This window comes from Heptranchias perlo, chromosome 8 (genome assembly GCF_035084215.1).
Source record: "Heptranchias perlo isolate sHepPer1 chromosome 8, sHepPer1.hap1, whole genome shotgun sequence".
In the NCBI taxonomy this organism is placed as follows: domain Eukaryota; kingdom Metazoa; phylum Chordata; class Chondrichthyes; order Hexanchiformes; family Hexanchidae; genus Heptranchias; species Heptranchias perlo.
Genome location: NC_090332.1, coordinates 81,284,561 through 81,309,700, shown reverse-complemented (window position 1 = coordinate 81,309,700; position 25,140 = coordinate 81,284,561). Strand labels below are relative to the sequence as shown.

The 25,140-nt window shown below is 37.9% G+C and overlaps 1 protein-coding gene across 1 annotated transcript in view; it reads right to left on the bottom strand.

The window, feature by feature from the left end:
* Positions 1-2,348: 2,348 nt before the first annotated feature.
* LOC137324748 (GDNF-inducible zinc finger protein 1-like) overlaps positions 2,349-25,140 on the bottom strand; it is a 37,896-nt gene continuing 15,104 nt past the window's right edge. Inside the window, exons 2-7 of the mRNA XM_067989415.1 lie at positions 22,604-23,950; positions 12,015-12,986; positions 11,258-11,352; positions 9,617-9,784; positions 6,596-6,753; positions 2,349-3,818 (exon numbers count right to left, since the gene is read on the bottom strand). Coding sequence (XP_067845516.1) covers positions 3,639-3,818; positions 6,596-6,753; positions 9,617-9,784; positions 11,258-11,352; positions 12,015-12,986; positions 22,604-23,949 — 2,919 coding nt within the window. The 5' untranslated portion in view covers position 23,950 and the 3' untranslated portion in view covers positions 2,349-3,638. The remainder of the gene's footprint in view (positions 3,819-6,595; positions 6,754-9,616; positions 9,785-11,257; positions 11,353-12,014; positions 12,987-22,603; positions 23,951-25,140) is intronic.

Here is a 25,140-nt window from a genome sequence, read left to right as displayed (position 1 = left end):
CTTTTGGCTGATTACGCTTCTGTGAAGTGCCTTGGGATGTTTTTTCTACATTAAATGCACTATATAAATGCAAGTATCACAAAAAAGGTTCTAGGTCGACGATATTAGCAACACACTGACATTCAGAAGGATATGAAATAATGTGCTTCTAACCAACTCATCTGGCTGACATCTCCCATCTGGAACCTTTTTATCATTACAAAAATGCAATAAATCAGGGAAAAAAATTCACTACAACATTAAGTATTCTTTTACAAATAGTAAGCAACACGCTAATGTACAAGCATCATCCAATTTGTACAAAATGCTATTATTTTCTAGCTTTTATAGACAATGAAATCTTATGTGTAGCAGTAGTTATAAAAACCTTCCTGCACTAAAATGTTTATAGAACTTAGTTTATAGTTTGGCCCTGAGCTCTAAACGGTTATGTGCAAGTGAAAATTTATTTCTAAAGAATGAACGTGCATTTATATAGCAACTTTCACAACCGCAGGACATCCCAAAGCATTTCATGACTAATGAAATACTTTTGAAGTGTAACGTACACAAACATGGCAGCCAATTTGGGCACAGCAAAGTTCCACAAACAGCAATGAGATAAATGACCAGGTAATCTGTTTTAGTCATGTTGGTTGAGGGATAAATGTTGGTCCAGACACTGGGAAAGCAGATAGGTCCTTGGTTCAACATCTCATTCAAAAGATGGCACATCTGACAATGCAGTAGTCCCTCAGTCCTGCACAGGCTGTGATGCTAGGACAATTGGAGCTTTCAAGACTGAGGTAGATAATTTTTTGTTTTGTAAGTGTATCAGGGGATATGGAGCAAAGGCAGATAAATGGAGTGGAGGTGCAGATCAGCCATGATCCAACTGAATGGTAGAACAGGCCCAAGGGGCTAAATGGCCTGCTCCTGTTCCTATGTTCCTAGGTGTGAGACTAGATTATGTGCTCAAGTATCTGGAGCGGGGCTTGAAGCCACGATTTTCTGATGAGGGCGAAAGTGGTACCACTGAGCCATGCCTGACACTAATTTTGTAATTTGCATTTAATCTGAATCTAGAACTCAATGTCAAATGTGTGCAGTAGGGACACTTAACTTATGGAGCAAATTAATTTGCTGGAGCACCTCAAATAAACTAATAGAGCCAAGTTAAAATCTTTTTTGAAGATGAAACTGGGATTTTACATGTGAATTATGGGGAAGAAGTGTTTGTTGTCTGAGACGCAATGATGAGGTAGCCCACCCTGCCCCTTCGCTGCCTCCAACCAACTGAATTTTCATTTCAGCCAATATCATGTAAGTGTTGGCTTGATGTAAAAGGGTCTAAAAACTTGTCACCCACACCACTAACATACACAACGCAGTAAAACACTAGTGCAGTACACTATCAGGAATGATCTGTTAATGTTAATTACAATTCACTGTTTACTTGGAATGTAATGTATAGTATTGACAGTTGTGACATGTAAAGAGCATAGTTATATACAGTTTGCTTACACTGACAGACATGAGAATGATGAGAAACTAACAAAAAAAAAGTAACTTTCCTTCAGTTTGAAAGGCTGTCTTAATTAAGTCCGATGACATAGTGGATTGGTGCACCACTCGTGGACTAGAATGGTAACATGCAATTTATTTACCTGTGATCTGTCACACGGCGAGTTCCCGATCTCAACCAGGTTGTTGGGGAGGGGGGTAGTTGATGTGGAGTAGAGGTTTAGAACCTCCTTACAAGCAGAGGGGGAAACTGGAAGCAAATCAACATATGTTACCCTTGTTCCTGGTAAAATCTTGGGGCAGGTATATTTTCCCACTTGAGTACCATCAAAAGGCAACAAATAGTCTTTTAATAATGTGCAGAAATACCAAATTTTTAATTAATTGCAAAAGGTTACTTTCATTATTAAATTAACATTGTATGAGAATCACTGGAAAGAATTGCGACGATAGGCATTTAAAAAAAATCTAATTATTTTCATACCCTGTTGCTTTTATAAAATACAAAAATTATTTAAAAACACAAAGATTTTTAAAGGCATGTTTGAAATAAAACACATTTAATGCTTCTTGATTTCATACTGCTACTGCAACAGATCAACAATCATGATTTGCTCTGCAATGATTATTGCACTAAAATTTTCAATATGACATCTCTATTATCAACTCAAAGCATTAAATATACCATTATGGTATATTTAACAGACTAGGATTAATGCATCCTTAAATTACAATGGATGCCTCTTAATAGTACTAAACTGTACCATGGCAGATGTTCACTCCATATGACTGTACAAGAAAAATAAATGGAGCACAGCACACAAAAGGTCAGTAACGTGACATCATATAGTTGTAACATTTAATACAGGACATTACAATGTAGTAACATGATATTATTGGCAGACAAAACACCTTAGTCCCATTAGACGCTGGGCAAATACACGTCTAATATTATGAACTCTCATTGCACACTAATTAGAACTAGAAAATTACAGTTAGTCCTAGCTGGATCAGGGCATAGTATGTTCCAACTTGTATAATGCTACCTAGATTTGATCAGTGGAGGTAAAGAACATTCAATTTTCAGATATCTATATCACAATGTTGAAAAAGAAACAACAGTTAAGTCTGCAGAAAGTACCAAGATTGGATACCTTGTTAAATGAAGGTCCATTTTGAATAAATAACAATGCTTCTTTTTTGCTTCTCTACTTACAAATCTCTCATCTTCCACAATATTGCACTGCATGTTAGATTATAAACACAATAAGGCAATACTGAAAAAATTCCTAAGGCAATTTAAGTCATTAACCAAATTCTTCTAACTTCTTGAGTATAGGTCTATTAAACTTTTAAGGAGATAAATGTTACACCAACCATTTAAATATCTTAAAATAGATTTAAAACAAATCTAGGAATACAAGCAGATGCAAATGACCACCTTCACAGAAAACATGTCACTAATTATACTTCTCTAGTATTACAAGAAATATAAATAAATTTTAAGGTACGTATCAGATCATGTTATTTCTAGGATTTCAAACAAATGTACAGTTCCATTTTAGAACCTTACAACTGAAATAATTTATAAAAACAAATCAGCTGTACAAATTTAACACTTCTACTCACTGCACCAATGAGGCAAACTTTCTTCACCTGCCACTACTTACTGGTAAGTTGTTTTAATATATGGAAGAAAACAATGATTTTGATGAAAACAGTTAATTCCTGTAATACTAGACAATGCCACAGTGATACCCTGATCTCCAATAGCCAGGTACAAAAAAAATTACTTTCACCGTAAGAAATAATAGAAGTATGAAATTGATTACCTGATTATGCTTCGCTAATACCAAATTAATATGATAAGACTTAGATATTTCAGGTTTGTATTGATGGAATAACTACAGAAATTGTGCCTGAAGCACAACAAAAGATCTAGAATCTCAGAAGAATGTGGCTTATCACTGTATATTCGAATAACTGAATAGTATGTATGTGGTGTACATGGTTAAACTATTACTAGCTTTTTACAGAAACAGTTCATTAGAAATAAAAAATATACCCTATTTTTCACCATAAATTTGAAGACAATACGTATTGTGTGCTGTGTCCACCTGTTTCAGTAACATTGGTCAGTGACCTGGTTGTATGCCCTCCACTGGCTGTTTATTCCGAATATTCATCCAGCTAACAGGTACAGGGTCATCGGAGAGGCACACATCTGCTAAAGTTTCAATTTTTGACCAATTATGATCTTTCTTTGAGGTAAGATCAATCAAGTAGGATCGCCAGTGGGCATTCCGGTCATGGACCTAAAAGCAAAACACAATGGAAACAGAAAAGTGAACCGGGAATTACATCTATTAATTCATGTAACAACTAATATTTTATTACCAATTCATTAAACTGCAACTCTTTTTTAAGGAGGTACTCAACAGGAACCAGACAACATGCAATGTACATGATATATAATAGTAAAGGTCTTCCGTATACATAAAGCAGATTACATTAGCTCTCCTGATAGCTATTCAGTGACACCTGCTGAAACTGTGCATGTGTAGATGCCAAGCGAGGACAGGATTGGACTCAATTATGACGACTTCACGGTAAATTGCCTACCAGGATTCAATGTCAAAATAGACACATGAATAATTGCAACTTGAGGGCAACTTCCACCCTATTACTGTACCCCGTTAAGGGGCTTGATATTTTCAGGAAAGGAGGAAAATATCAAAGAAAAAAAAGTCCATTAGGCCTATATGAACGACCATTGAACCAAGACCAATAAATGTGAATAGAAATGAGGGTCTACAAAAAAAACAGAATACAATGAATGTGAACATTAGTCTTTCAATCATTTTGTATTGAAGGACCATAACTCTCAAGAATTTTGTCATCTGGCAACTGTGGAACATTAACATGAATCACTGCCCTCAGAAGAGGGAAGAAAAGCTATAGAGTAAAACTATAGGGAAGGAATCCATGGTGTAAAAAATTTTCCTACCGCTGTGGGAACCAAAATGTTAAAATAGACAGTGTGGGCTAGAAGGGAAGAAACTACAATGGTGGAATTGGGAAGTTTAACAGAAGTTAAACAAGCTGGTAAATTAACAAAGGCAAGGGATAACAGAGTGAACATGCAATCAACCAAACAAGCTGTCTTTATTAGAATGCTAGAATTATGCAAAACAAACAGAGGAATTAGAAGCTTGGCTACAGCCCAGGCAACAATGAGTGTGAAAAATGCCAGGATATAGGATTTTTTCCAAAAGGAAAGGGAAGGGAAAATGGGAAAGGGGAAGTGGCAATAGGAAAGGGGGAGATGAGTGTGGAAATATTGACAAAAGACATCATCATGACAGTAGAAAGGAAGGATCTAAACAAATGTAATCGGTAGGTGGAATCACTGTGAGTAGATCTAAGGAACAGGAAAGGATGCAAAATAGGAAAGGATGAAAAACACCGCTGTCTTCTGACTGTGATGACTCAACAGAAGTATGTATGTATATGCAGATCAAGGAGGTCTGTAAAAAGAAAAATGTACTTAGCCTTGATCAGGAGAAATGAGGATCATAGATCACAGTTTTGGATTTAAGCAAGGCTAACTCGGATGGATAACGGAAAAAATTGAAAGCAATAGTTAGTTGGTAAAAACAGAAAATGCTGGAAATACTCAGCAAGTCAGGCAGCATCTGTGGAGAAAGAAACAGAATTAACATTTCAGGTCGATGACCTTTCGTTAGAACGCTGAGTACATACATTAGGAAAACAATAGTGGTAAATGAGGAGAAAGGCCCATTAAAACAGATTTAGGAATGACAAAAGCAGAGGATAAGGATATGTCAGAACTGCTAAATGAGAATATGACACCAGAGGTACAGGGCTTGGACATTAGTGAAAATGAGAAACTTGCAGACATTAGTATAAACAGAAAAACTGCAGTGGATAATCTAATGGGATTGAAGGTAGGCAAACCTTTAGGACTAAATGGTTTCATCCCAAGCATATTAGAAGTAATATAGGTGAGGAAATTGAAGATGTGTTAGTTATGATTGTTCAAATATTAGTAGGTAGCAAACGGCATATGATTTTTCAAAAAGGAGGAAACGACAAACCAAGTAACTATATGCCAGTGAGTTTGTCAGTTGTGGGAAAATTGCTAAAATCCATTAATAGGGACAGAGTAAGTGCACACTTGGAAATATACAAGTTGATTCAGGAAAGTCAGTATCCTTTTGTGAAAGAAAAGTCATCCTAGGCTTACCGTTACCCACACCAATTGTTTGGCAGTTGGAGCCAGAAAAAACATATTGGGGACGCAGCACAGCACATTTCCGCCTCCTTGCAGTTTTCCATTAGCTGGTCCTTCAAGGGGAAACTGCGCAGCCCACACATGGGTAGGTACATGGAAAATTGTCTGTGCTGTGTTTCCCAACAGTTACAATTTTAGACTGTTGGATGCAGAGACAGCTATTATGTCCTGGTTTCCAGTGTTCAGAGATCTGCTAAGGGTGTCCTGGGGCAGACTTACAAGAGAAAGCCTCTGAAGCTCATACTCTTGGTCTAATTTGTGTTTCTTTCTTTAGTCAGCATCAGTGCTGACAATGGGGTATTAAAGATAGCGTTCTAAATGCTGTTCTTATTTTCCTATTTGGCTGATACACAAAACTTCCTGAAATTACAGAGAGCCACATGTCACAGAGCTTAAGTACTAACGCCTAAAACAAGTCCTCAATGAGCCAACTCCCACTATGCTGTCAAGTTAGATATTCGTGCGCCATCTGCAGCAGTGAGCAATCAGTCTTAAAAATAAAAAATGATAACACTTGATAAATAAAATAACTGCACAAACATCCAATTTGTAATAGAGATGTCAGTCCCTCACAGAAAAAAACCAAGCCCACATGTTACAGACATGATTCTGAATGCATCACCTTCTTTAATCATATACTTTGCTAAGAGTGTGTTCTTTTTCGTGGGGCTGAGCAGCTTTTAAGCTCATAATCACTGACCATGTTATTTCCAAAATATATTTTCAATAAGTAAAAAGCATGTATTGTCTCAAAATGCAAAGTCAGGGAGCACTTACAGATACGTGTCTTCTCAAAGTGGACATATCTGTGAAAGTTCGCTCACAAGCCTTGCATTTATAAGGCTTCTCCCCTGTGTGAATTCGTTGGTGACGTCGAAGTGCCCCCTGTTGGGTAAAAGCTTTTCCACACTGTTCACAGAAATATGGACGTGTTTCTGTGGAAAATTACAAGATTCAAGGAAAACTACCACAAGTTACAGAGAGACAATAAAACATTGCCACTTTCATTCATAACAACCATGCCTAAACGTATAATTTTACAATCATAAATGTAAGTCAATCCAGTCCTTTGGGGGCAGGGGAAACAATTCAGTCCCTAATGATTTCAGTATTAGATCATCCTACAGAGGTTTCTTCTTTTACTGTGTAAACTTTGGACACATATTTTGAATTTGACCAGTATGCTCACTTGGTACACATGCAAAATTAGTTTATGAGCAGCTTAAAATTGTTCTGTCCCATTTTTCAAAATGTATTGCTTAAATCTATGCACCCCACTGTTACTTTGTTATAATTTATTACAAATCACTGCCCAATTGAGGTCATTTTTACATTTTACCTTTCCTGAATGAAATTCTTGTATCAACTGAGGCTTCACTGGTTGCTGTTAATCAAGCACTACTCAGTCGAGTTAAAGGAAAGTAGATGTTTAGTAAGAGTCTCATTCCTAAAGTCAGAAAATCTACACAGGACTGATCTGTCATAGAGATTTCTATAGATTCTGATAATTTGCACAACTTAGACTACATTCCAGTATCGATCTGCATAGTGATACTGGCATGATATTATGTACCGGCAGAGACAGACATCCTTGTTACTGTAAACATCAAAACACAATTAGACAGATGTGTGTTACTTTTAGTAACGTATGTCTAATAGTTTCAAAGAATTTGATAAAGAATTTGATAACATGCTCCAGGAAGGAATGCAAATTATATGGTATTTTCATATTTAATAGTATCAATTGGTAGTTCTCAGTCATTTCTAACACAGTTAAAATCAACAGTAAAGTTTAAAGTATATGTAACATAAAACTTAAATGATGATAGGTGGAAAAGCAAGTTGCGATGAGGACACAAAGTGTCTGCAAAGGGATATTGACAGATTAAGCGAATGGGCAAAAATTTGGCAGATGGACTATAATGTGGGAAAATGTGAAGTCATCCACTTTGGGAGGAAAAATAAAAAAGCAAAATATTATTTGAATGGAGAAACACTACAAAATGCTGCGGTACAGAGGGATCTGGGTGTCCTTGTACATGAAACACAAAAGGTCAATATACAGATGCAGCAGGTAATCTGGAAGGCAAATGAAATATTGACCTTTATTTCTAGGGGGATGGAGTATAAAAGCAGGGAAGTCATGCTACAGCTATACAGGGTGCTGGTGAGACCACACCTGGAGTACTGCGTACAATTCTGGTGCCCATATTTAAGGAAGCATATACTTGCATTGGAGGCAGTTCAGAGAAGGTTCACTAGATTGATTCCGGGTATGGAAGGGTTGTCTTATGAGGAAAGGTTGAACAGGTTGGGTTTATACTCATTGGAGTTTAGAAGAATGAGAGGAGATCTTATTGCAACATATAAGATTCTGAGGGGACTCGATAGGGTAGATGCTGAGAGGATGTTAACCCTCATGGGGGAATCTAAAACTAGGGGGCATAGTCTCAGAATAAGGGGTCGCCCATTTAAGACGGAAATGAGGAGGAATTTCTTCTCCCAAAAAGCTGTGGAGGCTGAGTCATTGAATACATTCAAGGCTGTTAGACAAATTTTTGATCAGCAAGGGAGTTAAAGGATATGGGGAAAAGGCGGGAAAGTGGAGTCGAGGTAAAAATCAGATCAGCCATGATCTCAATAAATAGCAGAGCAGGCTCGAAGGGCCAAATGGCCTACTCCCAGCTCCTATCTCTTATAGCCTTATGGTAGGAACAGTAGCTGATCCCTATTGGGGACAGAACTTAAAAATGGAAAATGAAAATGCCCATTTTTTGGGCGCCAAATAGGTGCAGCGAAGTAGTGAAACAGGCTGCACCCAATCTGCGCAGACATTGGTCCCACTGTTAAATTCGTGGGGCCCATTTTTCAGGCGTACATCAAAACACAATTAGACAGATGTGTGTTACTTTTAGTAATGCATGTCTGTAATGGTTTCAAATAATTTGATATTAAGAATCACTTTGATAACATGCTTCAGGAAGGAATGCAAAATACATGGTATTCTCATATTTAATCGTATCAATTGGTAGGCGGATGCCTAAAACAGGTGTTAGGTCCCTTGAAATTGTTAATTAGGGGCCTATTCCTGTTGAAGGACCACTTGGTGAAATTAGTCAGCAATGAACGAGGCAGTCGTCCCAATCCCACAAATTCAGTACTTCTGAGGCCAACTATAGTGTGCCTATCATATCCCTGCTGAGATTAGCTAGCTCAGTAGAGACCAGGGATTGATTATGGGGAATTCCTGGTGTCTATAGTCCAGCCATTACTGCCGTAGCAGGTTAATCTCAACTTATGATATATGGTATTTGTTTGGTTCTTAAAAATGTATGCTATAAATGCCAGTTATTTACAGAACATAAATTGGGCAGTGAGATCTCAGTGCTTAAATTAAAATCAGCATTGTAAATAATGTAATAGACTTTTTACCCTTGAATACCACTGTTCAGTATCAAAGACACTGAAAAATACAGGCAATTACAACATCTATATTTTGTAAAAATGAAGATGTGCAACGAACAATGGTTAAAACATGCTCTTTTCTACCATTACCATCTTGGCTGGCTCTCAAACAATGTTTTACAATGAGCATCTACTTTACTCATTAGAAAGGAGTAAAAGTAAAAGTAAGCAATGTTGATTTGATACTTTGAATCATTTTTGAGTGAAAATGTACTCTGTCAGAGTGAAAGCCCTATTACAACCTATGTAGAAATTTGAAAGACATAACAGAAACCTTGTGTGAGCAGACAGTTACAAGAGAGATTAATCCCCTTTAATGGGATTGCTACACACCTGCATGTATATTGCTGTGCTGGGCCAAGGAGGCTCTTAGACCAAAAGTTTTCCCACATACATCACACTTGTAAGGTTTGGCACCCATGTGACATCGCTTGTGACACTTCAAGTACTCGTTGGTGGCAAAATGTTTCCCACATACGTCACACCCAAAAAGGCGCTCCCCTGCAAGATAAATTAAACATTATTATTTTTGTCAGTCACTGGCCAAATTAACCTCTTTAAATAAGGATAAAAAGGATCCAATAAAGTGTAGAACAAGTTTCATTGAGCAGAAATACATATTTTTCTTCTATCTTTTTCTGCTAAATTTCTTCCCTCCTCCTCTCGAAGTTGACTCTTTGCAGGGCAGAGTTACAAAATACTGGTCAGGCCCCACCTCCCCCTCCCCCAACAGTACCTTAAATAAGTGACCATTCTTCATGTGCGAGCCTAAGGAGTGTGTGTTTCTGAGTCCATCCTGTCCCTTACCCAATATTCATACAAGTATACTTCCAGCAGGGATCGCTGGATAGCAATTAGGAGTGGGAATCGGGGTCAATTTTTCTGTCCGTAGCCAGAGGTGCTGAGATCAGCAAACTCAAGTCACTCAGGGAATCAAGCCTGGTGTCTTCCTGGTCAGTACAACTCATCTACTCACTGGCTTAATTGGCTGAGCCACTGGAGCTGCATGAACAGAAGAGCTTGGTTGACATGTTCTTTAAACATTGTTTCTAAGAAGCAAAATGCAGTTTACTTGTATACAGTATTTTTAAAGTGCACGCTTTAAGAATTTTGACCAGTAATGCAGAGCAGCAAGGGATAACTGTTCCTATATGGTTCTGGAATATAGGTGAGAATTTTATTAAGTGGCTCTTCTTAAAACAGAAAGGTCATTCTTTGAGAATAAGTATGGGACAGATATTGCTTCCTGTTAAGTAATTTTCCATCTTGGCTGTATGAGTGTGGTTTTTGAGAAAAGGCTGCCATTCTGGATTGATGATGTCACTACAACCCTTATATAACTAGTAACGTACAAAGTTGCACTGGAGCTGTAACCTAAAATCTGCACAGGTTAGGACACCTGCACTTTATGATGGGTGACAAATGTGGCATAGACGCGAGCAATGGAGCATTGCGGCATTGTGGAAATGCCATAAATCAAATTATTTTCAAAGTTTCAAATAATAGCCTTAGAGAACAAGTATTCAGTGCAGTTTCTAGAAGATTAATAACTTCTAGGAACTGAGCAATACACAATCCTACAGCCCACTATGAACAGTTCAGTTCTTGTTCAATACTATTTGCAAATGCCACAACCAAATCTGGATACAGCATTCAACTTCCACAGCATATGTGCTGGAGATGAAAAAGAACCATTCTAGAAACTGATATTTATTGTAGAGCGAGGATGACTGTGAAAATATGGCATGGGATTGTCAGAACACTAGTCCAACCATAACAATGAATTACAATATTGTTTTTGTGCCAACAGTATCTATCAGGAGAGGCTGGAGGGCCTTGGGTCCTCATTACTTTGACAACTGTCCACGGTGTTTAAAATTTTCCATTTCAGCACTCCTGGTTCATGCCAGAAGCATATACCAGGAAATTCTGCCTCCCCAGCCATGATTTTTCTACCAATAATTTTAGCTGTACCTGTGTGTGTTCTCTTATGACCATTTAATTTAGCCTTGTCAGTAAAACAGGCTCCGCAGTCCTCACAAATATAGGGTCTCTCTCCAGTGTGTGACCTGCAATTAGTATAAAACCATATCAAGTTTTAAAACCATCTTCAATCCACAATAACAAGTAATCTCAAGAAATTCCAAAATTGAATTACTTTACAGACACTGTGTAGACTAATAGATTTACCACCACATGATCTGGTATTTTAAATAATTAGATGACAAAATATATGTTTTCAAATTAAATCCATTAGTATGCAAATGTTAACCTGTCGCTCAAAAGTTTATAACAACATTCTGAAAAACCTTTAGGGGTAAGTCTAATACTGTAGAGATTAAGACACCCACTCCACAAGTCCCAGAATTGTCTGAGATGTGCCATGGCACCAGTTAACGACAGTGATGAGTTTTATTAGTTCTTGCACAGGTTGCTGAATAGCAAAATCACTCAAATAGGCAATGTTGCTGCAGCAAGAAGTTATCAAATTCTAATTCGTGTTGGTGCAAATGTGAAGACAGCTGCCTGCCTGCTCACCCACCCATCCAACCAGTATAGCAGGCTTAGTCGAAGTAAAGGCTTGCTTGACCATGCTACTAGAAGGGGACACTCTGTAAAGAGGAAAGCCTGATTGCACTTTCTATCAGAACGGGAGGCTTTGTGCAGATGGACATCTACAAGGTAGAAAAAAAATCGGTGAAAAGATGGAAACTAAATATAAAGACGTGACCTTGTGTGAATTTTCAGCTGTGACGGTTGGGCAAATCGAGAATGGCAACTGGAGCATTCATAAGGCTTCTCTCCAGTGTGTGTCCGCATATGGAATACCAGTGCTGTTCGTGAGCTCAGAATTTTCCCGCAAACAGAGCACAGCGGACGTTTTATACGCCCTTCATGCTTCCGAGCATAATGAGTCCGTACATCTCTTTTTCTCTTAAAAGTTGCATTGCATAGAGTGCAAGCAAAGTGCCTTTCATCGCTGTGAACACAAGCACAGTGCTCTTTCCAACTGTTGTGGGTTGCAAAAGCCTTGCCACAAATCTCACAGTGATAGACTTTCCCTGGTAATGACTGGTGAACATCTTTGCAGTGAACCACATAATCTTTTCGGGAATCAAATTCATCATCACATTTGTCACATTTAATGATGTGATTTGTTTTACGTGATCTTCCTCTTTTACTGCCTTTCTTTAGTTCAAAGTCCTCATCAGAATCGTTTGGTTCAGGATCGCACTCATTTGAATAATCTTCATCTTTATCATTATCATCCTCATTGTCTGTGCTATTTTCTTCATCATCCTCTACCTCACACTCTGCGTCACCATCGTTGTCATCATCATCATCATTTTCAAAGTCTTCAGTTTCATCCTCTCCACTATCTTCTTCGTTCTTAACATGAGCTTCTTTGTTATTTAGTGGACTATTTTGTGCATTCTTGGTACCTTCGCCTTTCTCTTCTTCCGTTTCATTGCTATTATTACATCCAATTTCTGTGTCAGAGCTCTGTTGCTCTTCTTCATCACATGTTTCCTTGTTATCACTAACGTCCATGACCAAGTCATTATCTTCTGATCTATCCCAGCCGTCCCTGTTACTACCGACATCCATGACAAAACCACCGTCATCTGACTTATCTACTTGTTGCACTACTTTCCAGTACATAAATGGTGGTTTCTTCTCTTGACCAGATTCATGTATCTTTCTGTAAAGAAAAACACTTCTTTTAATTTTAAATGCAGTTTTCAAGGTTCAAAAAGTAAAATAGCTTCACTATATGAATTATCTTGTGGACAGGAGAAAACTATTTGGATCAACCAAATTCCCTGGAGCATAAACAAACTATGGCTCAACTTTAGATCTTGATACTTAGCAAACAAGTGAAAAGTGACAAACTGTCAGAAATTGTTTATCATCGCAAATACTTTTTGATAAACTATGTGGAAATGATCCTCTAAAGTTCAGCATTTATGATACATTTAGGAACAATCAATAGGAAAATATTTTGTTGAAAGGAGATTAAAAAATAGTATACCCTGTACAGTAGGAGTGTAAAATTCTATCAATATGATTGAAATGCTTAGATTTGAATTTCCAAACATCCAAAACCCAAAACTGATTGTTGTTTTTGTTCCTTGAAGACTTAAATTAACCAAAGTGCAGTTATATAGTGCCTTTAATGTAGGAAAACCAAAGCAGAAGGCACAATTGTTAACGGTTGGGCAAAGCAGGAGTGGAATGCACAAGAAGCTGGAATCAGAGGAACAAAAGATTTCTGTGGGAGAAGGCGGCAGTTGTAGCACTGTAGGAGGTGACAGAATTAGGGAGGAGCAAGGCATTGGATGGATTTAAACATTAAGTATAATTTTAAATTTAGGATGTAAATTTAGGGACCAAGAACCAATGCAGGTCATTGTCTACGGAAGGTAGAAGATCAGAGTCTGGCCAGGAGAACATTGTAGTCGAGACTGGAGGTATCAAAGGCACTGATGAAGGTTTCAATGGCAGATAGGCTGTGGTTCAGGCAAAGGCAGGCAATGTGCCAGAGGTGATAGGTGGTCTTCATGATGGAGTGGATATGGAGGTGGACGCTCAGTGACCAGGGAGAAGGATGGAGTCGGTGGCAAGGGTACGGTAGTGGTGGTGGTGAAAGATTACGATTTTGTTTTTCCCAATGTTTAGTTGAATGAAATTGCAGGTTATCGGAGACTGGATGTCAGACAAGTAGTTTGACAGTAGAGGTAGAGAAGGGCTCAAGAGAGGTGATGGAGAGGAAGAGCAGGGAAGTTGACCTCATGTCTGTTGATGATGTCACCAAAGGGCAGTGTGTTGATGAAGAAGAGGAGAGGCCAAGGATGGATTCCTAAGGGATTCCCGAGGAGTAGGAAGAAGCATCTTTGGTAGAGATGCTCTGGCTACGTTTGGATAGGTAAGAGTGGAAACAAGTGAGGGCAGTCTTACCAAGCTGGCCAAAAGAGGAGAAGCATTAGAGGGGGTTAGTGTGGGTTGCCATGTTAAAGGCTGCAGAGTTCAAGGAGGGATAATGCACCATACAGTGCACGTTCCTAACTTTGATTAGGGTTGTTTTAGTGCTGAGAGGGCAGAAATCTATTTGGAGGGATTCAAACAGGGAATTGTGGGAGAGATGGACACAGATCCGAGAGGTGACAACATGTTCAAGGATTTTGGAGAGGAAAGGGAAGTTGGAGAAAGGGCAGCAGTTAGGGAGGATAAAGGGATCAAGGATGCATTTTTTGAAGAGGAGGATCATGATGGTGGTTTTGAAAGAGAGGAGGGAAAGTGTGTGAAGAAAGGAAACCAATAGGGAATTCAGGAGAAAATTCTTTACCCAGAGAGTGGTTAGAATGTGGAACTCACTACCACAAGGAGTAGTTGAGGTGACTAGCATAGATGCATTTAAGGGGAAACTAGATAAACACATGAGGTATAAAGGAATAGAAGGATATGATGATAGGGCTAGATGAAGTAGGAGGGAGGAGGCTCGTGTGGAGCATAATCATCAGCATGGACCTGTTGGACCGAATGGCCTGTTTCTGTGCTGTACATTCTATGTAATTCTTTGTAACCATTTATAATGTCAGCGATCGTAGGGCCAAAGGAAGTCGGGTGATCAGCTGTTTGGTGAATGTTGTGGATGAGTTTGGAGAGGGCATGGGAGTGGGGAAGAGTTGAGAGAAACTGGGGAGAGATGTTTTCCACTGCCATCTTTAGGTTACAGTTTTTTTTACTTAAAATAATTTAATATTCTAAGTTTACTATTTTAAGATAATGTTTAATATTTGTAATCACATATATCTGCTCTTGATTCAACAAGAACTTATTTATATAGGGTGCAAGAAGACCACATGCATCTTTTGAGTGCTGAATTACCTTTGCACCTTGTTAAGTATTAAAACACACATTAAGTGATAGCTGTACAATCACAGCACTTGCTGAAAAATAATTGAAGAAAAAAAACAGAATCTTATTGCGGAAATAAAACTCATGAAGTTAGCAAAACTAAGTAACATTTGGTGTAATGTATATCTTTTGTCTGTACATGTGGTTTTCTCTAAAATGTTTTTCAATTATTTGAGCTTCTAGAATTCATTGTTTCCATGGACCATGTATTAAGTATGAATAACACAGAGTTTGCATATCTTTGGTAATTCATACTTAATACATTTAGTGTGAAACAGTTTCCTTAGGGTAGGGTTTTACAATTGCATGTTTATTCAAACAATGTGAATATGCTGTGCAACTCAAAATCAAATCACTTCAAAGCTGTGTTTCCCACTGTTTATTTTCAGTTTCAAAGCATTCAATAAATGAGCTGAGGGGGATTAATTGATCTAGCTGCAGAGATATTTGAATCAGGAACATGGATAAAGAGACAACTGTGGAGACAGAATGTGTTTCAGAATAACTGCTAAGAAAGCAACTTTTACTTTTATTGCTGATGCATTGCACTAATTACTTGCAATAGGACAGTCTAGGTTATTTTTAAAAAGTGTGCATGCATGACAGGCAATACTTGCACGCGCAAATTATTAAAACAATTCTGCTGATAAACGTTCACCAGGTGTTACAGGCAGAAGAAGCAACACGTGTTAAGAGAAATCATGAAGGACTGCATGGTGGTATGATGTGTTAGCACTCCAAACCACAACATCACAGAATGGTAGGATGTAGATTTGCATCCCACACAGAAATCTTGACCTCAAAACACAAATGGAGGCAGGCATTTTCCCAGAAGGTAGGAAAGAAAAGAAGAATGAATTTGCATTAATATGCCTTATCATGTTCTCGAGACATCTCAACGTGCTTTATAACTAATATATTACTTTTGCAGTACCATCACTGTTGCTATGTGGGAAATGTGACAATTTTGCACACAAAAAGCAAATGAATGAATGATCAGATAGTATTTTCTTGGCGGTGTTGGTTGAGGGAGGGATATTGGTCTGGATACCTGAAGAACACCGTGCTCTTCTTCAAATAATGATGTTTTATGTCCACTTGAGCTGGCAGACAGGGGCTCAGTTTAATGTGTCATCTCAAAAGATGGCACCTCCGACAAAGCAGTACTGCACTGATATGTCAGCCTAGATTATGTACTCAAGTCCGTAATGGGACTTGAATGCACAGCGTTCTAACTCAGGGGCAAGTATTACCAACTGAGTCAAGCTAACACTTAGTTGCAAGGAGGAGGAAAATTATAATAGCTCTCGCACACTTCCCAGCAGCCAGCTGAAAGAATGGCATTGGTGGAGGTTTGGAAGCTGATTGCCAAGCTGTCCCATTAACCCTAGGAAGGTGTATGGCATTGGGAGATTATGGGATAAGAATATAGATAAATAAAATAAAATATCTTATTTTTAAAAAACAATTAGGGGAAATAATGTCAGCTGATTTGGAAGTTTGGGCTCATGAAAACAATGCCACAGCATGAGCCTGAAAATTGCTTCTAAGTTATGTCTAGTTTGTGTTATTTCTGATTCAGAACTCATAACTTAGACAATTTATTGTGGCAAATGGAGGTCATATTTCATACGTGTTCAATCTTTGATTGTTCCTATAAATGGAACTTTAGTCAGTTAGCTGTAGTAGTTTATGAAGTTACTACACTTTCTATGTAAAGTTACAAAAGTCCCTGAAGCTCTTTCAAATAAAATTAACACTTTAATCAATATTAAATGTTGCTTTCATCTGCTAGATCAGAATATCCAAAAAGGATTTTATAACTGAAGGCGATGTCCTCCTGGAGCTCACTGTTTCTGCCAGATGGACATTATATTTTAAAGGAGTTTCATGAATGTTCTGTGGATCAATGGCTCCTATCCACATTCAATTATGGTCTATTTTAATAAAGTACTTTTTTAAAAAAAGTTTTAATTATGGCATATTCTACACTTATTGATTTACATCTTTTAATGTTTCTTACTGTGCAATTGTGACTATATATCCTTCCCTCTTTGACACAATGTAAAGCTATATTCCTTCCTTATCACTTTTTAACCTCCCCCTCACCCGTTTCAGAAGAATCTGGAAAAAAGATGCAATTTTGGAGATGTGATTTTGTAATAGAGTTGAGTAACCTTGCTTGTCTTGGCAGCATAGGACTCATGGATTAGGCATATGGTAAGTGAGTTTTAAAGAGACAAACTCTCTGTTGGAAACTGCTTTCTTAGTAATTATTCTGCAAGACATTCTGAAAGCATTCAGTCTCCTCAGTTATCCATCTATATCAGTCACTGATTTAGGTGTCCAACGTAGCTATGGTTAATCAGCCCAAAACAAAACATAATTCTCTTTATAGGATAAATAATGAACATATACGTTGCTAAATAGACCAGCATTCTGGTATCCTATCACTGCTATCAACAGTGAAGTCCCAGCAAAATACAGTCAAGACAAATTATATGATAACCTAACAAGGTTCTTTTTTTAAGGTTTTTTTAAAAAAAATGAAGCCTCAATTTTCTGATATAGTCAGTACAGTACTTTCTTAATAGCTATTCTTGTTAAATTAGGCAAGTTTGGTTATAAGTAAGGTCCTTTGTTTTCAATTTTTACTAGTAAATTTCTGGATTTTAAAATGATTATTTATCAGCTTTAATGTAAAGTGTTCTAGACCCTACTATTAATAAGTTAGTATGCCTAACAACTAACCTATTGAGGTATATTATCAGCTTCTTAGTTTATAAAGTAACACAAAATTTAACATTCTTACCTATCACTTGCAATATAAAGCTCCATTACTTTATTATTTTATGGCAGAAATCAACAGTACATACAGTCACTTTTTTTTACAAATTAAACCCAATATATATTAATTAGACGGTATTACCTGTGACAGGTCACGGTCAAATGCCGGTTAAGTAACCTAAATTATAGATACACAACACTACGGTACAAGCGCCCGCCTTAAGAGGTATATATACAAAAAAAAGTCCTCCATATATATATATACACACACACAAACACATGCGTGTACACACACGCGCGTACACACACACACCCCGTTAGTTCCTGCTAATTTTCTGAAGTTAAGATGATCTGAAGAGGTTGTTCAGAAAACAAGGAGGATTAAAGCAGTTGCCAAACTAGAAAAACTTCCAATAACTGTATTTGACCTCAGGACCTATTTCAACCATTTCTCCAAAGGGAACAGCGGATCAGTAGCCTTACCCTGGCCAGACCCTATATTCGATAAACATTACAGCCGTGCTGCAGATCCAACCCATGTGTAACTCAATAAGAGAACTGCTAGTAAGCTAAATCTTCCAGAGCGAAAATAAAATATAATATATCTGAGATAATGATTTTCACCTTCATCAAGTTGGTTGCAAAATATCCTATTATGATTCGCACACGTTACCTCTCCTTGATACGACATACTGTTTGGAAGAAAAAATGTTAGCTTCTACTGGCAGCATTTTGCCTGGCTTCATTGCAATTACAAAAAATATATACTCTACAACCAGAGCAGTATCTGTAGACTGCTAGGTGCAATTATAGTTGATTTGGTTTGTATCAACATACTTTTCTCAGCCTGGCTTTACTGTATAATTAATAACTCATACACCACTTAGTAGCTATGGGTACTTAAATTTAAATTTCTCCGATTGAATGAAAGAACTAAATGAACAGGAAGTACTCTTACACTGGTAAAAAAAAACAGGAATCAAAACATTCATATTATATATTTAAAAATTACCTACCCCTTTAAATAAAAAGGGAAAACAAGACTTGAGGATATCAAGCCTTTAATTCTTTGTCCACATGATATATACATAAAAGATTTTAACAAGTGTATGCTAAAACAGAAATGCTGACCCATGTATCAACAGCTTGATGACATTTCAAGGTTTGGTTCTCAACCAGTCAGCTTGAATAGTACCTGCCTGAGGACCAAACTTCAGAATTTAAGCAGTACTGCAAATTTTGAGGAACATCAGCTTGGATGTTTTCTCTGCTCAGAATGACTAGCTACAATACTAAACAATGGAAGTTATCTGCTGTACATTGTATCAGATAACAATATCATTTATTTGAGCACTAACTGATAGCTTCATTCTCCAGACAAAATAATCAACTTGTAACATCTCCGAAGCAGGGAGAAGATGATAGACCATCTCGCTCATTGAGATTTTTTAACAGACATAACTTGGAAACTACCAAAAATGACAGATTTTTCTTCTTCTTCCCCATTAGATTAAGTCTGTGAACTGCTTTGCCTAGGACACACTATTTTGTAATCAGTGAAGCAATCTCTGCTCAGTAAATTCAGAAGATAGATTCAGATGAAGGCTTTTCGGTTCATTTAAACTCATCTTTCTAGGATACCGTTACAGTATTGAGCTGACTTGTAGACAGAATATTGCCCGAGATGTTTGTCTGGGGATGAGATCAAATTGGGTGCAGTCGCCAACAATACTAACCAATGTGTGAAAATTAAAGGGTTCTGGACAGGCTAGGTCAATGGGCAGAGAGGTGGCAGATGTAGTTCAACACAGGTAAGTGTCCACTCACAAGATTAGGTAAAAGGAGTAATATGTGGAGTACATATTAAATGGGAAAGTACTTGATGTAACAGAGCAAGAAAAAGAGCTAGAAATTTTGGTGGATAGTCATTAAAAATGTTGGTGCAACGCTCGCAGGCAGTCAAGAAAGCAAATAAAATATTTGAGTGCATAGCTAGGCATTCCTTTTAATTAATCGGAATCAGCACTATTTTTTCTAGAATCACAATATGGAACCTAAAAGGAGGCTTCGAAGGGTAGACTAAATGGACACGGTCCTTTCCTGACCAAAACATTGGCCCTTAGTAAGTCAGGTATTTCTAAAGTGGCAGTACCAGGTCTGACGGATAGACAAATGACAGGTCATTTCCAATGCTCACTGACAGGTTTTAAGGTGTTTTTAAACTATTATAGTGCCATCAGTTCATAACACACAGGTCTAGTGTAGTCAAAGCACTACGCAAAGTAAACTTACCTGCCTCCATTCAATTAACAGCAGTAGTGAACCCCCTTTTTTTCCCTGGGTTTCCAGATCTGCAGCTGACATTACAACCTCCACCCTTGGCCTAAACACTGGTTCTGCATGCTCACGTAATGATGTAAAATTATATCATGACACAAATATGATGCATCTTAGTGGCACAGTACCTCTTTCCAGTCTGTGCCTGATTTATTTATTTATAAATCAATATTTTTTTTACAAAGTAGAAACAAAACATGTTTCCCCTCTCCTGTAGGACCACTGGAGGAGGCAGATTCAGAAAACTGCCAGATCTCTCTTTTCCAAATCGGCCTCCAAAGGTGCTAAAGGAGAGGAGGCACATAATAATATATAGGCGTAGGTGAGCGCTGAACAGAGACAGGTATCGTGACTTTCTCCCAAAACCTAAGGTAAGTGTAAAACATTTTCACACAATGGGCTAGATCTTGCTGGAAAAATAACAGCGTGATTAATGTGCAAATTGGCCAACAAGTTCAGGGGATTAAGAGATAAGTTGTGAGTTGTGAATCTCCAGAACTCGCTGGTCGATTTACACCGCTCCGCTGTGTGCTTCGCACAAACGGAACCTCTCTCTTAGCCTCCCTGTTATTTTTAAGAACTTGCTGGATTTGCACATTAATTGTCCATTAAACTTGTCTCAGAAAGTTAAGTCTGGCAATTAAGAGCGGAAGTACCTTTTTAACGACGTGATAATTGTTAATGCAATTCCGATCAACCTCTCTGGCCCAGAAAGGAACAATTTAAGTGTTCAATCTCATTCCTGCATGTAGTCAATTGTTAGAGGTTTTAAAAATGTCAAATTTAACATTTTTTCTTACTTTTCTTTTTTGTCTGTCGCAATCCAATCTTTCTTTCCCTCTTGTTTCTCTTTCTGTGCCTGATTTGACTCTAATTCACCCTCTTTCTCCATCATTCCTGTTTCTTTCTCAATTCTTAAATCATTGGTTAAGGAGATACACTGTTAGTCTCGTTGTTAATGAAGGTCCCAGATAACCGCTTGCCACACCATTATCAGCTTACACTTACAGCAAGTTATGGAGCAAAAATTTTTCAAGCTGAAGGGTGAAGAAAAAAGTCTAATTAGCGGCGTATGCCATGAGATGCCCTGCTCCAGCAAGATCAGGCCCAATGTGTTTTGACCTTTGTGCCACTAAAAGTGTGAACACCTTTGTATTCCTTCCCCTTACTCAGTCAGTCCACTAATTTTTTGTCCTCCAATTTCAATCTATTTGAATTTTAAATACTAGTAGACTAAACTGTCACTGGTGTAACAAACTTCCCTTTAAAGCAACTGGCTCATTTTGAAAATTCAATGCCATTTAGGGGGGAAAGAATGGTCATTGCCTGCAATACGTTTGCCTTTCACTTTCTAACAAATATCATGAAATGAGAACACAATGTGATTGATGTGGTGATATTACTAATGAGATTTTACTAAGTTTCCTTAGCTTCACTGACAGTTGCAATTCTGACCAAAAAAATGTTAAAGAACTATCTTACGTTTTCTAACGTTCAACTTTATAAATTCACTGGAAGTTGCTTCTGCAGAGGTTACAGGATAAAAACTATCACATTTTAAGATGTGCTACAATTACCATCCAGTATTCAAAGGGTCAAACAACATTGCTATTGTTTACTGGAACTAGACTGGGAATTCAATAGACGGCACTGAAATCTCAGTTCAAACCTGGGCATATTTGCTGCTAGAGAGCTCTTTCCTTGGCATGGTAACAGATATTCTAGCTGCTTTGTTACAAATTATTGCAATGAGATTTTCTTTCTGATACCATAATAAATGAAGAGTATGCAGTTGCAGACTCAACGATGAAAAGCTAATTTGTTTCCTGAGATAGAATATCATATGGTGACATTTTTTCAACAGATTCTCCCCCCCGACATCCTTCTCGAAGACACAGAGCATTTATTCTCATTCATGAGTTAAGCATGCTCTCACCATCTAGAATCCGTTAATAAATGTACCAGACTTGGACTGGTATATCAGTGCTATTTCAAACTTTACTATCAACGCAATCAAACACTAACTGGATGGATCTAGATATACAGGATCTCAATTGTACAGATTTCAGGAGAATTCTGAATTTTAAACTGCAGACATGAAGATATTGGTTTTTACTAGCTGCTATTTGTTTTTCCCTCGTGGGTTTAGGAACACTAATACTATTCTTGATTCCAACTTCCTTTTAAAAAAAAATTCTAGCATGGGTGCTTTTGTATAACAAAGAAACAGATCAATTCAGAAAGTCAAACAGTAATATATACAGGAATTGGAAATACCTTACGTGAGTGTTGTACGCAGACCGCTGAGCAAAGCTTGCTGGACAATACTGGCATTTATATGGCTTTTCTCCCGTATGTGTTCTGATGTGAACTGTCAGTCCACATTTTGAACTAATAATTTTGTCACAATAAGGACATGTCTGTGGAGTCCTTTTCTTCTCGTGCACTCTCCTTACATGGTCATTGATATCCTTTTGGCGTTTAAATCGCTTGTCGCACAATGAACATGCAAAGGGCCGCTCGTTATTGTGAACGGTCAATCTGTGCTGCCTTAGGTTCTGATGATTGGAAAAGAGCTGAGAACACATATTGCAGCTGTACTTTACCACAATGGTAATACCGTGCTCAACACTCATGTGAGTTTGATATGGTTTCAAAAATTGAAAAGTCTGGTGACACTTGTCGCATGTGTAACTCTGAGGCATGCGTTTGGAAGCGCTCCTAGTCATTTTTCTCAGCTCGTTACTATCTGAGCCTTCAGGCTCATCATGCATTCCATCTTCATCTTCCAGACAGTGCAATTTCTTGATCACAATTCGTGTTTCTGGAGAATCTGCCCGGATTATCGGATCGGTTTTACAATCACCTTTTTGACTAAACTGATCAGCAACATCAGTATCTTCCGCGTTCACCTCTTCTGTGGTATAGGTAGTCGATTTGACCAATCCTGTGCTAGGATCAATGACAGCGATTGACTCAGTAACTTCTTTTACACTACTCCGCTGTGCACAGTGTTCCAACTGTGGCTGGCTGGTTTCAAAGGTTTTCTTTTTTGGTACTTTGTCCCAAAGTCTGTTTTTCATTGGTGCAGCAACAATCCTGGATGAATTCTCAATCTCCTGGCTGTTCAGATACTGTGAGTGTGTCTTACTCCAATCACTTTCAGATTTACCAGCAAGCTGATACTCTTGGCAAACTTGCCCCTTCATATCTGGGCTTTGCCTCGATAGCTTCACCTTCAAATGCTCGCAGGCTTCCACAAGATCCTTACATTCTAATCTTTCTGCAATCTCCTGCATTCGATATACTTTCTGGGGCTCAATCTCCATTTTTGCTGTGTATACAAACTCTAAAAAGGAGGTAAAATCCTCAGTGTAAATATCCTGCAAGGTAACTGTAGTTTTCTTTTTCTCATTCAGCTCGTCCCTTAGGAATATTTCTCTGAAGTAATTGCTAGAGGCAGCCAGCACTGCTCTGTGAACAGCAAACTCTTCTTGAACCCCAAGGTGCTCAGTATGGACAGTCACATCACACAGATGGCCAAATTGATAAAAAGAGTGCAGTGCACTCAGAAGATTTGAAGCAGCAGCCTTTGATTCCATGGTAACTTTGTATGAATCCATCCTTTTGGAACAGGAACAGGAAAATATAAAAATGAAATAAAACAGGTCATTTAAATATGTTACTCTTACATCCTATCAATGACTTTACTGTTAAACAAAGGGGGAGAATCATCCATGGCTTTTTGAGTGAATTCGTTATCCAAGGGTCAATAATTCCACTCCCAAGGTCCAGGATTCAGTGTTTTTAAGATCTGAAAAAAATTCTAATACTATTTTCTTTTCCCCTGTGATCTTCACACATTATGTTCATTCCTTAACTGAAAAACCATCTGGAGTCCTGCTCCCAGCGTCCATGTTCTATAACCAGTCAATATGAACTGCACAATAGAGCTCAGAGTGATAGGCCCTATGATCTTACCATTATCACTCCCTCTGGGAGAAAAAAAGCTAACTTTTACTTTATTTATAGTCCAGCGGTTTCCAAACTTTGAAGTCCCTGATCCAACTTCCTAAAAACAGTATGCATCAACAAAATAACATGCTCATAAGACAAGAATTCCTTTGGGAATCCACAGGATCTTCTTGTGAATCCCAATGGATCTGGAGACCCCAATTTAAAAACGTCTGTGCTGAATTAGTTGATCTCAAATGGGGCAGTGATAAACCATTCCAATTAGCCTCAGTTTCCCTGTGTGAGAAAAGGAAAATAAAACAGCTAGGGTTCCAGCTCTTAATCGCTATCCAGTGACTGCAGCTGGAAAGTATGTGCATATGGACATCTGGTTGGGCTGGTACTTGCTGTCCATACACACACGAAGAACAATTGCTTTGGCCAATGCACAAAGAGCTGTAGTTGTTTGTTGTATTCCAGAAAAAAAGATGGACATTATTATTTTAGGGCATGAAGGGAGAGGGGTGGTGCTGACTAGGATAACTGTAATAACAGAATTTAAAAATTGGAACTCTGAAATGTAAAATACTGGATTGCAATCAGCTGTTAATCAGAGAAGTATAGTACAGGAAATTTTTTTGAGAAAACACAGTAAGCTTGCCTTCACTGAATGCGGAAAATATCAGATTAAAGCACGTACAGAAAGTATCACTATGCCATGATATGTATAAACTAATGCTGCACCGATGATTTGGTTTATTGTAAGCAACTGTGAGAACCAGATGGATGCAAGTTCCAACAGACAATTTTTTTCTCACCTTTGAACACTGAATTGCAGTGTCTGATAAGTGGCATGAGAT